Below are 13,630 nucleotides of genomic sequence, written 5' to 3'. Positions count from 1 at the left end.
GAGGACAGCGAAATCCAAACCACGTTATTCCCCTCCCCCGTTAAGCATATTGTCAGTCTGAAATGAGGTAAAGCACGGTACCAAGTGCAAGGCTTATTTGTGCTACATAAAAAAAATTAAAAAAAAGCTTTAACACACACGTATATGCAGCATAGTTAGGTCTACTCAAAATACAGTATTGTAAATCTAAGGGGGTCAAAAATATACACTTTAAGCAAATACCATCTCCAGAATGCAATAAAAAGCTTCTAGATTATTTTTTTTCTTCTTTGTACTGAAATGGTTTAGGTATACTTGCATTTCCCACCCAAAAAAAACTCCATAAAATTGTACAGAGGGGGGCACAAAAAGTCAAAATGAGGTTTGCGCTGACTGAGACATTCACAAAGATAAAGAGAGAGTGTAAGAATGGAAACAAGGGGAAAAAACGTAACACAATGGGCTTCGACACAAATGGATTTGGCAGAGAATGAAAGACATTACGAGAGGATGCAAATTTTTTTTTTAAATATTGTATTTTGCTTAAGACCCCAAAAAAAGGCTTTTCAAAAATGAGCATCATTCCATTTTTCTTCTCCTTTTAAAGCAAAAACATTTTGCGTACGTCACTGTAAATACATTTTATCTATTTTATTTTATTTATCTGCCTCGTATTTCATTTTCCTTTTGTATTATAGTGAAATATCTGTTACACCTTTATTTTACACAGTAGCTTTTTTTTCCCCTTCATTTTTTGTGGGAATTTTTTAACTGATGAAAGTTATTATTAAGGATTGCTCTGCAAAACGGAACACTTCTGGGAAACTATACATTTTTTCCTTTCGAGGGGTAGACATTTTCTGTAATAGAACAAAAAAAATTGCATACTACGTATGAAGAGGTCTTCAATTTTGGCACTTTGGGTAAAATCTTTAAAAAAAAATAAAAAAAAATATGTCCTTATCCTTAAAAATAAACTTTGTTTGAAAATTTTTGAATAAAATCTTCAAGCCCTTTGTGATTATGGTTGGAAAGGATGAATGTATACAAGGTGTTTAATGCAATGTAAAAATTCTCAAAGAGCATCCAGAGAGAAAAACCTGGGATCTCAAAAATACAAAAAATTACAAACGACATTTTTAGATTATCGGTCTGGGGTAAATAAACCGGTGGTCGATACAGAAATATGTTCAACCCTTGGCAAACAGGTGAATTACAAAAAAAAAACTAATTAAAAAACAAAAAATGTTTTGGTCTGACAATCGGCAGCCAAAAAAAATAAAAAAGTTACCGAATTGAAGAACAAGGGTGACATGATGGAAGAGGGACAGAGGAGGAGGAAACAGAAGGCAGCAATCAACATTTCCGACTTTTTTAGAAAGCGTGACACCATGCTAGATTAAACATTTTTAAAAATCCAAAATGAAAAGCAAAAATATTCTATGTTGAAAACTGAAAGTTATCAGATACGTCTCCCCTTCCCGGCCTTAACCTATGCAAAAAACATGATTTTGTGGCTTGAAACATCAGTAAAGCAAAAGCAATTGCAGCAAACCTCTGACAATTTGACTGTGGTCGAAAGCCCCTAAACACCCCACAATTTTTTTTTTTTAAAGAAACACAAGAAACACGTAAATTAAGGAGGTAATACAGTTACAGTGCAAATAAAAAAAATATGCATTTCAAGCTTAATACATAAACATAGCACCAAGACAAAAAAAAAGAAAAAAATAAAGAGAAAAGCATGCAGGAGGAAAAAAAAAAAAAGAAAAGATAAATGAGGTATTCAAGTAAAGACTGCCTACGTAGACTAAAAATTTAGGCGAAACCCCCGACCCATAAGACAAAAAGGGGGGTATGCGGGTGGACACAGAAAACACTAGACATACTACAAACCCCTCCCCCTTACCCATGACGCCCAAACTAAAATGACAAAATCACTTCGATAAAAAAAATCACAGAACACAAAGGGTCACGGCGTCTCATTCCGGTCACATTTTGGATTTTTTTCGGCAAAATCCTATAAAATTTTGGTAACCAATTAGATGGTGGTGGCATCCTAAGAAAGCGGAGACGGGCGAGGAGGCTCTTCGGATAGGTTACATTGTGACGCCCGACGCGTCTCGGTATGTGCAGCAGTCATCTGAAGATGTCGAAGGTCGGGAGGTCCATCCGGAGGAATATTTTTGTTTTGTGTTCCAATGTCTGCCCCGGCTCAACACTTGACAAAAAAATAATTTTGTGACTATTTTTATTTTTTTTCCACATTTCCATTGGGGGGTGGAAGAAAAAAAATCAATTTGACAGGAGTAATTACTGCATGTGCATTAAACCCAGAAATGACTAGATCCGTACGAATGCCACAAAGGTCTTGCGTCTATAATAAGGCAGTGGGAAATTTTTGCAAAAATTTTTTTTTTTGGGGGGGAAAAAAACAAAACAAAAACCATTTGTAACTCTCATCCTTTCACTCGCTCCTCGACACAGCGGTGTCACTAGAAGTGCAATGTATATTGTAAATGTTACGGGTGTTCTTGCATGACACAGTGAGGAAAAACTGGGAATTCCCGACAGGCCAGTTAACCCAATATAAATTCTGCAACACCCCTCCCCCTCCAAAAAAAAATGAGAAAAAGAAAAACAGCCCTCAATAAGTGAATTAAATATTTGACGTATGTGAACATATATAGATTTCATTCTCGGCTACCTAAACTTTTTCTCCCCCCCCTGCCCCCTCAAGAACCCAAAAATCTGACCCTGGCCCCTATCCTCCCCTAAAATGGAACGTTCTAAGACAAGATGGAGACCGGATTCACAACTGGCGATGTCCTAGCTACAGCGCTCTCGTGATTAGACAGATGGCAGGATAGGTGACCTGATGCCATTATCTTTTCCCACAATGCACTGAAAGGGTGTGCCTGCAAAGAGGATCAGACAGGAGGGGCGGAAGGGGGGTGCGTCCCACAAGGCCAGTTGATATCATTCAATCGGTGATTGGTTCGTCTGGATGTCATTACATTGTTATCTGTTTTCCGGATGGGCGTTGGCAGTGGGCGACGAGATTTCTCAGCTGCTCGCGACCTGAGGTTGATTTGCTTTGAGGCTTCTGAGGGCTCGTCTAGCAGCTGCCGATTTGGCAATTCTGTAACTCCTGCCAACCCCTTTGAATTTGCCTTTGCCTACCACTTCCACGGTGACACGAACTTTGCCGTCGTACGTCCTCTCGGCCGGGCTGAAGACAAAATGGAGTTCAAAATGCATTTTTACACACAATGGCTACTACAAGGCAGGAAATGAATGGAGAGCGAGCAAAAAAATAAAATAAAATAAAATCTAAAATGTTCCCCAAAAATAGTGGGGTGAGGAGTAGTCTCGGGGACGGATTGGATGCGCATACTGACCTGAATTTGGCCGTCTCCGGCTCCATTTCCAACAATTCTCGCACAGGGGATCGGGGAACATTAGCTGAAAATTTTTCTGGAAAAAAAAAAAAAAAACATTATGCCGTCAGCAAATATTAGTAAGAGCACAAGTGCTCTATAGTATAATCATCATTATAACACCTGTCATTGCTTCAGAATTTCCGGGAAATCTCAATGTTTTTTTTAATAAAACCTTTTGCATTCCAATTTTATTAAAGCACAATTATTATTATTATTATTTTTTTTAAAAAGGTGCATCTTGGGCTGTCTGGCAGCCAGAAAACGACATGGTCTGCAATGATAAGGCATAGATTTGCACTGTTCTTTGCGCCATTTTATGGCTTAAAATTGAGTAACCATAGCCCCGCCCCTCCCGCTAAACCCCACCCACTTCAAATGACTGCACAAGTCACGACTTTTATGCCACAAAAGTGGTGCAAACTGATTCATAAATGCTCCCATTGCTTTTATAATCAGGTGCCGACACCGGTCCTGATGTAGTCAAGCTCACACACAGCTGAAGACAGTGTTACAATGTATCAGCTTAGTTAACATCTGACAGTACAGGAACAACAGGCAGAGCCTCCGCTGTGTGAGAAGAAGTGCAGTGCGTTAGTATGGATTGCAGGATCAGTCCTCGGGGACCCCACCGATCCGAAGAATAAGGGAGCCGCTTCACCGCCACAAGACCGCGTAGAAATCTGCATCCGGCAGCTCCAATTACTTTACCGGGCCGTAAAGACAATGGAGTGCTCAATCAGCCATGTATCTCCCTCCATTCTCAGGGCCACTGTGGGCCCCCACGAGATCAGACCTCCAGTGACTGTAATCCTTGTAACACACCGTCGACATAGCCCTTTAAAGAGCATCTGTCAGCAGTTTTGTACCTATGACACAATCTGTTACATGTGCACTTGGCAGCTGAAGGCATCTGTGTTGGTCCCATGTTCATATGTGCCCGCATTGCTGAGAAAAATTATGTTTTAATTTATGCAAATGAGCCTCTTGGAGCAACGGGGGCATTACCATTACACCTAGAGGCTCTGCTCTCTCTGCAACTGTCACGTCTTCTGCACTTTGATTGACAGGACCAGACAGTGAAAACATGATCACACCTAGCCGTGTCAAAGTGCAGAGGGTGCAGCAGTTGCAGAGAGAGAAGAGCCTCTAGGTGTAATGGTAACGCCCCCGTTGCTCCTAGAGGCTCATTTGCATATATTAAAACATCATATTTCTCAGCAATGCGGGCACATATGAACATGGGACCAACACAGACGCCTTCAGCTGCCAAGCGCACATGTAACAGGTCAGCCGGTGTCATAGGGACAAAACTGCTGACAGATGCTCTTTAAAACTTACAGACATCACACGTCCACCAATCATTGCTCCCTTTAATATATGTATAGAAATACCTATTAATGGTCTCATCATCGGGTAATACACCTGCCATACGGTTTCCAGAGACATCCCACTGTCCATATAAATAGCTCCAGCCAGAGACTCAAAGATGTCACCCATGGCCTTCGGCACCTCAATGTCTTCTTCTTTCTCCTCATCCTCCTCCGATCTTCTCAGCTGAGGAGGAAAGGATAATAATTATATGGGGGGGGGGGGGGGGGGGAGATTACCCCCCTAAATATAAATAGCGCCACGGCACATATCGATCCACCCGTGAGGGATAATTCTGCTACCTCCGAGTCCATCCCCTGCATCTCGTTCTTCTCCAGTTGAAACTGCACAAAGTCGTCTATGACGTGGAACAATTCTGGAGAGACGGCCTTGAAGTATTTGTGGTAGTCGTACTTCACAGCCAGCGACGCGAAGATGGTGTTGTTGACTAGAGCCGAGCGCAGGTCAGTGAGAACTCCCGGGGAGTGCTGGCGGGGGTCTTCGTAAAGGTGCTTAGTAATGAGGTAGTCCAAAATTGCATCTCCGAGGAATTCTAAGCGCTGGTAGCAGTCTGAAAAGAAGAAGGAGAAGGAGAATGCATGAAACCGCGCGGCAGGTCACTTACTGCATACAACCTTACTATAAAGTCCGCTACCAGAAGTCACATCGGCCGATCCAATAACCACATGAACATTGTTCAGTCTGTTTGAATGTTTTGCAGAAGAGGTCAGTGAGAGTGGGGGAAGGGAAGTGACAACTGCTCGGAGCTCAGAAAAATGTCTGACAAACAAAGCTGAATATACAACAATACTGCCCCCATAGCAACAGTAACTAGGTTTAATCCTTGTCCACTGGAGGGCAGTATTACAGCAGTTATATCCTGGTACATAGGAGCAGTATTATAGTAGTTATATTCTTGTACATAGGGGCAGTATTATAGTAGTTATATTCTTGTACATGGGAGGCAGTATTATAGTAGTTATATTCTTGTACATAGGAGCAGTATTATAGCAGTTATATTCTTGTACATAGGAGACAGTATTATAGTAGTTATATTCTTGTACATAGGAGGCAGTATTATAGTAGTTATATTCTTGTACATAGGAGGCAGTATTATAGTAGTTATATTCTTGTACATAGGAGCAGTATTATAGGAGTTATATTCTTGTACATAGGAGCAGTATTATAGTAGTTATATTCTTGTACATAGGAGCAGTATTATAGTAGTTATATTCTTGTACATAGGAGCAGTATTATAGTAGTTATATTCTTGTACATAGGAGCAGTATTACAGCAGTTATATTCTTGTACATAGGAGCAGTATTACAGCAGTTATATTCTTGTACATAGGAGGCAGTATTATAGTAGTTATATTCTTGTACATAGGAGGCAGTATTATAGTAGTTATATTCTTGTACATAGGAGGCAGTATTATAGTAGTTATATTCTTGTACATAGGAGGCAGTATTATAGTAGTTATATTCTTGTACATAGGAGCAGTATTATAGTACTTATATTCTTGTACATAGGAGCAGTATTATAGTAGTTATATTCTTGTACATAGGAGGCAGTATTATAGTAGTTATATTCTTGTACATAGGAGCAGTATTATAGTAGTTATATTCTTGTACATAGGAGGCAGTATTATAGTAGTTATATTCTTGTACATAGGAGCAGTATTATAGTAGTTATATTCTTGTACATAGGAGGAGTGTTATAGTAGTTATATCCTTGTACAAAGGGGCAGTATTCTAGTATATTCTTGTACATAGGAGGAGTGTTATAGTGGACATATTCTTGAACATAGAGGGCGGTATTATATTGGGGGCAGTACAGTTTTTGCAGTCCATTTCTTACCAGTTATGGTATTGTAGTGGTAGGAGGCGTGAGTAAAGGCTTGAAGGAGGTAAGCTTTATTCTTAAATGGATAGTTAATTCTCTTCTCAAAATTTTCAAATCCAGATATCAGGTGATCAAGAGTTTTTTCTGCATCTGGGTGGTCAAACATGCATCTGGGGGGTATCTGCAAGTAACCGTACTCCACCCCTTTGCAGGTTGAAAGGTCAGAAGTTGTCTTGCTGTTACGTTTGCTCAAGTTAACACCGTTCTCCTGTTTGTTAATCTCAGGGAGAACTTTCAAGCCGAGAGAACAGAGGAAGAGTTGGGCGGCCCGCTCACCGCAGCTCGTCAAGTAGCAGCCCAACAAGGCTTCCACACAATCCGCTATACTCTTATCTGCGATACACTGCTCAGTGTGGAGGTCATAAGAGATGGACTGCTTCCCGGCATCTACTCCACAGTTTTCTTCTGATGGGTTCCAAAAACCCACCACAAAGTCGTCTTCTTCTACAGCCTTGCTGGGATCCAGGTAACACATGGCGTCCCACGAGCTGTAATCAAAGTCATCGAGATCGGGCGAGAACTGACAATGATCCATGGAGCTTTTCTTTGGTGCTCTCCACTCAAAACTTGGGTCAGGAGCGGAGAAGGTTGAAAGCGGAATCTTCTTTACAAAGGCTCCTGATCCCATTAACATGCTATCAATGAATTTTATGTGCTCTTGGTCATACTCCAGAAAGTCGTCGTCAAACTCAGCTTCCTCCTTAGGGTTCCTCCACATCAGATCTTCATCCTCTTCATCGTCAAAGTCATCATCCATCTTGCCATTAGCAGTTACACCATCGCTGGCCTGCAGAAAAATGGTTCCTCATCAATGGCAGAAAAAATAAAAGTCTAAATTATAGCTGTACGCGTAACAGTGTTCAAATTAGTACTTCTAGGGTAGGTTCACAAGGAGTTTTTAGGAGGTGGTTTTGAGGCAGATTGCCTTCATAGTTTTCAGCCAAAACCAGAAGTGGATCCAGCCGTGTGGAGAAGTGCAAGTCATTCCTTCCACTTCTGACCTTGGCTGAAAAACCTGAAGAGAAATCGGCCTCAAACCCGGCAAAAAAAAAAACTAACTGTGTGAACCTACCCTTTGTGTGAAAAAAGAAATCTACACCATAAACTGATCTGTGTGGATGGATTTTCACCCTTCAGTCACATCACAGATCAAATGCAGTGGATACTAATGAAGCTGTGTTGGATATGGGTTGGGAAAAAAGACCTCTGCCAGACTTTTACTAAAGAAATGATTTAACAGGTCTTCATCAGGATTTGAAATCCAGACCTTCTGTTTGTCAGGCAGAAGAGTTACCATCACACTACAGACCTGCTCTGTTGGAAGGACTGAAGTTTGTGCTTAAACTATTTTCTTCACAGGTATAAAAATAAATAAATATTACTGAAATAAAAAACAATTGCGCCATCTACCAATCACCATAAACACGTTCACTGGATTGTACAGCCTTTTATGAACACAGGGATACCAAATTCTGTATTGGGATATTTCATACTAAGGATGTTAGAAAAACTGTAATGGCTTTTGCCATAAAAAACTTTGCAGAAAATTATAACTTTTACCTTGAAAGAAAAACCGGAAAGCAAAAATGCTATTTTTCTGCCATAACTTTTATTGAGATTAAGATTATGTTTCAGGTTTCAGTGAGATTTGAATCCCAGACCTTCTGTACAGTAGACGGCTGCCTTACCCACTGCTCTATAGAAAAGATCTGCTGTGAAGATGGGATTTTTTTTATGCCTTATATTATTTTTTTATTTAAAAAAAAAAGTAAAATCACAAAACAGTGTTTGGTATCTCTGTAATCATAATAACACATACAATATAGTGAGCAATTTATTTAAGGTGATTAGTAAACATAGGAGCGGGGGGAGGGGGGGGGGGGGGGGTTACACATTGCTTGCCTCTATGGAACCTTTAAATTTCTGATGGCAGACCTAGATTAAAGCCCCACTGGAAAAACCCCACCCTAAGGGCTCATGCACACAACCGTATGTATTTTGTGGTCCGCAAAACACGGATCCACAAAAAAAAAAAAAAAATAATACGGATGGCGTCCGTGGGAATTCTGTATTTTGCGGAACGGAACAGCTGGTCCATAATAAAACAGTCCAGGGAAAAAAAAGATGCTAATATTATATGTTTTTATAAAACTGTTAATATTTAAACTTTAATAAAGAGTAAAAATAAATAAATATAAAAACAGTCCTTCCTTGTCCATTATGCGAACAATAGGACATGTTCTGTAAAAAAAAAAAAAAAAAAAACGGACATGCGAACATACGGAAAAGGATTGCACATGGAGTAACTTCCGTTTTTTTGCAGACCCATTGAAATGAATGGTTCCGCATAGGATACGCAAAAAAAAATCTGAATGGACACGGAAAGAAAATATGTTCGTGTGCATGAGCCCTAAGACACAGCATCATTGCTGATACCACGTCAACAGGGCAGGGTCCAAGTAACACTGCCCTGAGAGGCAAGGTCGCTGATGACGTCGTGTCTACAGGGCACTGCCTTAGAAGCCTTGCCTCGGACGTGGAGTCATCGGGAAAGGGAACCAACGCAGTGGAAAATGTCACATTGGGAATTACAGTGATCAAAAAGTCATGCGTACCCCAAAAATGTTACCAATAAAAACTACAGTTCGTCTGCAAAAAACAAGCCCTCATACAGCTCTGTAGACACATATATATATATATATATATATATATATATATATATATAAAAAATAGTCATGGCTGTCAAAAAAAATAAAGGGGAAATTTTAATTTTCTCAAAGATTTTTAACTATTTTTTTTTTTTAAAGTAAAAAACACCACAACAACATAAGACCTCATAATCTGAAATCTCTAAATCTCAGAATCAAAAATGCAAAAATTAAAATAGGCTCAGCCCTTAAGGGGTTAAAGCAGCGATGCCAAAAGATAGTTTGCAGCTGCTGAAGGCTTATCAACGTACTTTACAAGATAGTCTTCTTGGAGACCTTATTTAAAAGGAGTCTTCCAGTTTTAGGTTGATAACGCTTAACTGCTGAAAAAATAAAAATAAAAGAAACGTTTAACTTTCTAATAGATTTTGCATTTTAATTCCTCAAAATCTCTTGCTGTCAGTGAACGAGAAGACTCTTGGTTACGTTCAGAGGCAGTAAACCTGTATCGAGCTCATCATGTACTAAGCTCGCGGCCCAGACTGGATACAACTGCTATGGACAAAAAAAAAAAAAAAAAGTGTTCTCATTCACTGACAGCAAGCAGAGACACACTGAGACTATGTATACTGCAGCCCAAGCAGCTGGTAGTAAGGAATAGGATTCATTCAAAACTTTCCCTCTCCAATAAAAAAAAACTAAAAGAAAGCGACTCAAGGAAATAGTAGAGATTGTTTTTTACTCACAATGGACATGCCCTTTAAGAATCTGGCCTAACCTGAAAACCTGCCTCCTTTACAGTCACCGGGACATCATGAACGACTGCAGACTCCACAGATTGGAGACTTTCCCGGCAGTTTCTACATTTTCTCCACAGAGCGAAAGGTAATTAAATTGGGCAAGCGCTGGGCTGGCCTGCTCGGTACGAGGTGTGCGGGGTCTCCGGGGGGAGGGAAGGGGGCGACGCACACGTGTTACATTTCATATCACACGGCCTGCTTTAGTGATTCCTACAATATTTCACTTCTTACTCACAGTTTCATTACTTTCCCACTTCTCAGAGCAACTTTTATCCTGGTTCACAATATATCCAGGAGGGAGCCAGTTCACGGGTGGATCGAATATGGAGACGACCATGCGGCTTGGCGAGCCTTTCTTCTTCCCGAGACGGTACAGGTTACAGTTACTGACCTGGGGAGGGGCGACAAGAAATGGACTTAACACATTATTATTTTCACCAAAGGCCAAGTTAAATGATTTGCTAACTTCCTAAAAGACTTTGTTTCAATCCCGTGTCAAGATCTATGCTTGCTGGCAGCGAGTAGGGACATTCAAAGTGGTGCAGTGCAATAAAAGAAGCGATACTCACCTCATCGTTCCCCTCACAATGCCATTCCGATGCATACTAGTCAGAAGCACAGATTTTCAAAGCGGAGTGAACCAGAGCGTTCCGACACGGTCGCATCAGTGCGAACAGTGTCGCAGCTCTAGTTCACACGCCAACGAAAATCAGGACTGGTGGCCACCCCCTTAAAGTGGTCTTCCCATCACAGACAATGTGGGCATATCGCTAGGATATGTCCCCATTGTCTGATAGGTGCGGGTGCCATCTCTGGGACCCGCACCTACACTGAGAACGGAGCGGGGAAACATGGTGGGGGGTGCACTGCGTATGCGCAGCCGCCCTTCATTAATTTCTATGGGGCCGCTGAAAATAGACGAACACTGGCTCGGCTATTTCCGTTGGCAAAAATAGAAATAAATGGGAGCGGTGGCCACGCAAGCGCGGTGCACTCCCATTCACTTGGGTGGCCGGATCCCAGGGTCCTCCAGCCACCGCTCTCGTGATATGCCCCTATTGTCTGTGATGGGAAAACCCCTTTAACAGTTCACGGCCTATCAGGAGCCGAAACAAACGGTACCAATTACTCTGGAACGGAGGGAAGGGCATGACTTCACTGACATCTAAACACTTTGGTAATACACTGCAATACTCCTGTCTTGCAGTTTATTATTGCCCGTCAGTGCTTTACTGACGGGCACTCTATTTGGCGCTGCCTTCATGATACTCCGGTTGCCAATACAACCCACTGGCACCTTGCAGGGACACCAATGGGTTAACAGAAGGAGCTGCCCGTCTCTGCTGGACTCCTTCAATGCCATGGTCGCTGCCCACGACAACAAAGGGGTTAAACGATCTGGAGTGGAGTTCGCTCCGATCCCAGCCACTGCAGCGGCGTCTCAGATTTATGCGACAGCCGACACAGCCACAGCACCGGAGCAAACTTCCTGATCACGCAAAGAAAGGATATGCCCTTTCTTGGCATGATCTCTTGCGGAAACCACTTTGGGCATCCGCTCGCAGATTAGCCACAGAATAAAGCGGAAGAGCAAGAGTGACATGACTGCAGGATCACCCTTTCACCATAGAGACCCATAGGTCTGTATTGGGGTTAAAAACACAAAACGGGAGTTGCTTTGTTTTTTGTTTTTTATTTTTTATTATTTCAGGTGCATTGGAGCAAACGAGCCATTTAAGAAATGAACACTTACCTTCTTGCTTCTCATATAAGACAGACGACCCTCGTGAGCATCGGGGTAAGTGCAGAATAGGTAGGTGGTGATGGCGTGTTTCAGAAAGGAGTCCCCCAACATTTCAAGCCGCTCCAGATTAAATCCATCGCTAGCATTGGACAAGGTCAAAGCCTGCAGGATAAGACCAGGGTTTGGCCCGAGAGTCTTTGAGGAGTACCCGTTGGGAGTCCCGTGTTCGCACTTTTCACCTACTGCGCTGGCCGCGGGGCCGGGGCTCCCACCTGAGGTAGGTTTGGTAGCGTTACTGTCACTCACAGTACATTCACTGTTGGCGGTGGGCTGGTTCTCGTTAGGTATATTCTCTAGGGGTAATGAGGTAGAGGATTGAACAGGTAGTTGCTTGCAGCAAGTCGACTGACTCTCGGGGCAAACGTCGCCATTAGTAAGACCGTTATGGCAGACGCCATCGAACACTTTGCCATCGTCTGACGCGCGAGCCGCCTGGGGGACACTAGGAGAATGCGGACATGGCGCTGTGCAGTTCACAGACATTTGGTCCTGATTTTCCGCGGGTGCCCCCGGTTTGGCACCATGGTCAGGCATTGCAGCTGCACCCAGTTTACAATCCGGGTCGGATGCCGAGGGGTTGAGGCTCGAGATGAAGGTTTTACTATCGATAGACCTTTTCCACCCAAAATCTAAGTTGGGATATCTACAGAACGGTAGGAGAAAAACAGAAAAGCAAGAACGAAAGAGTTTGTCTGTTAGGTATACTTTCTGCTTAGAGACCTATTCAAGGTCTTGCACAGCAACAGTTTGTTACAATGTATCAGTGTAGGCAATTTTGTAAACCAGATTCAGTAGTGGCACAAATCTTTCTCCAATGCAGAACTCTAGGCTTAGTTCTTAAAGGGTCTTTTCAGCTCCACAAACTCCGTTATCAGATTGCTGGGATCTGACTCAGCACCCCCGATCAGCCGAATGAAAGGAGCGAGAGCCATGTCCCCTTCAGTGTATACTTGGCACAGCACCATACTTAAATGGCGGCCGAGCCAGGGAATTACAATTCAGCCCCATTAAAAGGGGTATCCAGGAATTTGATATTGATGACCTATCCTCACGATAGGTCATCAATATCAGATTGGCGGGGGTCCGATTTCCGGCACCCCCACCGATCAGCTGTGCTAAGAGGAGCGCTTAGGCCAGTGGCGTCACCGTACAACAATCGCATGTCATAGGCCCAGCTTAGTCAAATTCAAGTGAATGGGGCCGAGCTACAATACACCAAGCACATGCACTATACAAGAGACGGCGCTGTGCTTGGTAAGCTGTGAAGAGACCGTGGCACTCACAGAAGCTCTAGAGCAGGGATGGCCAACCTGAGGCTCTCCAGCTGTTGCAAAACTACAATTCCCAGCATGCCCAGACTGCCTACATCTATTATCCTACAGCAGGGCATGGTGGGAGTTGTAGTTTTACAACAGCTGGAGAGCTGCAGGTTGGCCATGCCTGCTCTAGTGAGGAAAGCAGCTGATAGAAGGGGTCCCGCTGATTTGATATGGATAAGTTATCCTGAGGATAGGCCACCAATATCAAATTTCTGGATAACCCATGTAAAGTGAGCCTCTAACAAAAGGACAGTGCTGTGCCTGGGCGGCAATAAAGACGGTGCAGTACATTAAATCACCTGATTGGTAAGTTGGCAGCAGTCGGACTCCCACCAATCTGATATTAATAGCCTATCCTAAGGACAAC

The 13,630-nt window shown here is 42.5% G+C and overlaps 1 protein-coding gene across 1 annotated transcript in view; it reads right to left on the bottom strand.

Moving 5' to 3' along the window:
- Window positions 1-653: 653 nt before the first annotated feature.
- Window positions 654-13,630, bottom strand: part of DICER1 (dicer 1, ribonuclease III) — a 42,964-nt gene continuing 29,987 nt past the window's right edge. Inside the window, exons 22-28 of the mRNA XM_040412871.1 lie at window positions 11,894-12,587; window positions 10,376-10,531; window positions 6,648-7,479; window positions 5,093-5,361; window positions 4,814-4,976; window positions 3,381-3,456; window positions 654-3,211 (exon numbers count right to left, since the gene is read on the bottom strand). Coding sequence (XP_040268805.1) covers window positions 3,046-3,211; window positions 3,381-3,456; window positions 4,814-4,976; window positions 5,093-5,361; window positions 6,648-7,479; window positions 10,376-10,531; window positions 11,894-12,587 — 2,356 coding nt within the window. The 3' untranslated portion in view covers window positions 654-3,045. The remainder of the gene's footprint in view (window positions 3,212-3,380; window positions 3,457-4,813; window positions 4,977-5,092; window positions 5,362-6,647; window positions 7,480-10,375; window positions 10,532-11,893; window positions 12,588-13,630) is intronic.

Source organism: Bufo bufo, chromosome 11 (genome assembly GCF_905171765.1).
Source record: "Bufo bufo chromosome 11, aBufBuf1.1, whole genome shotgun sequence".
NCBI classification, from domain to species: domain Eukaryota; kingdom Metazoa; phylum Chordata; class Amphibia; order Anura; family Bufonidae; genus Bufo; species Bufo bufo.
Note: the sequence above shows the minus strand (reverse complement) of the source record. Positions and strands in the feature narration are given on the sequence as shown.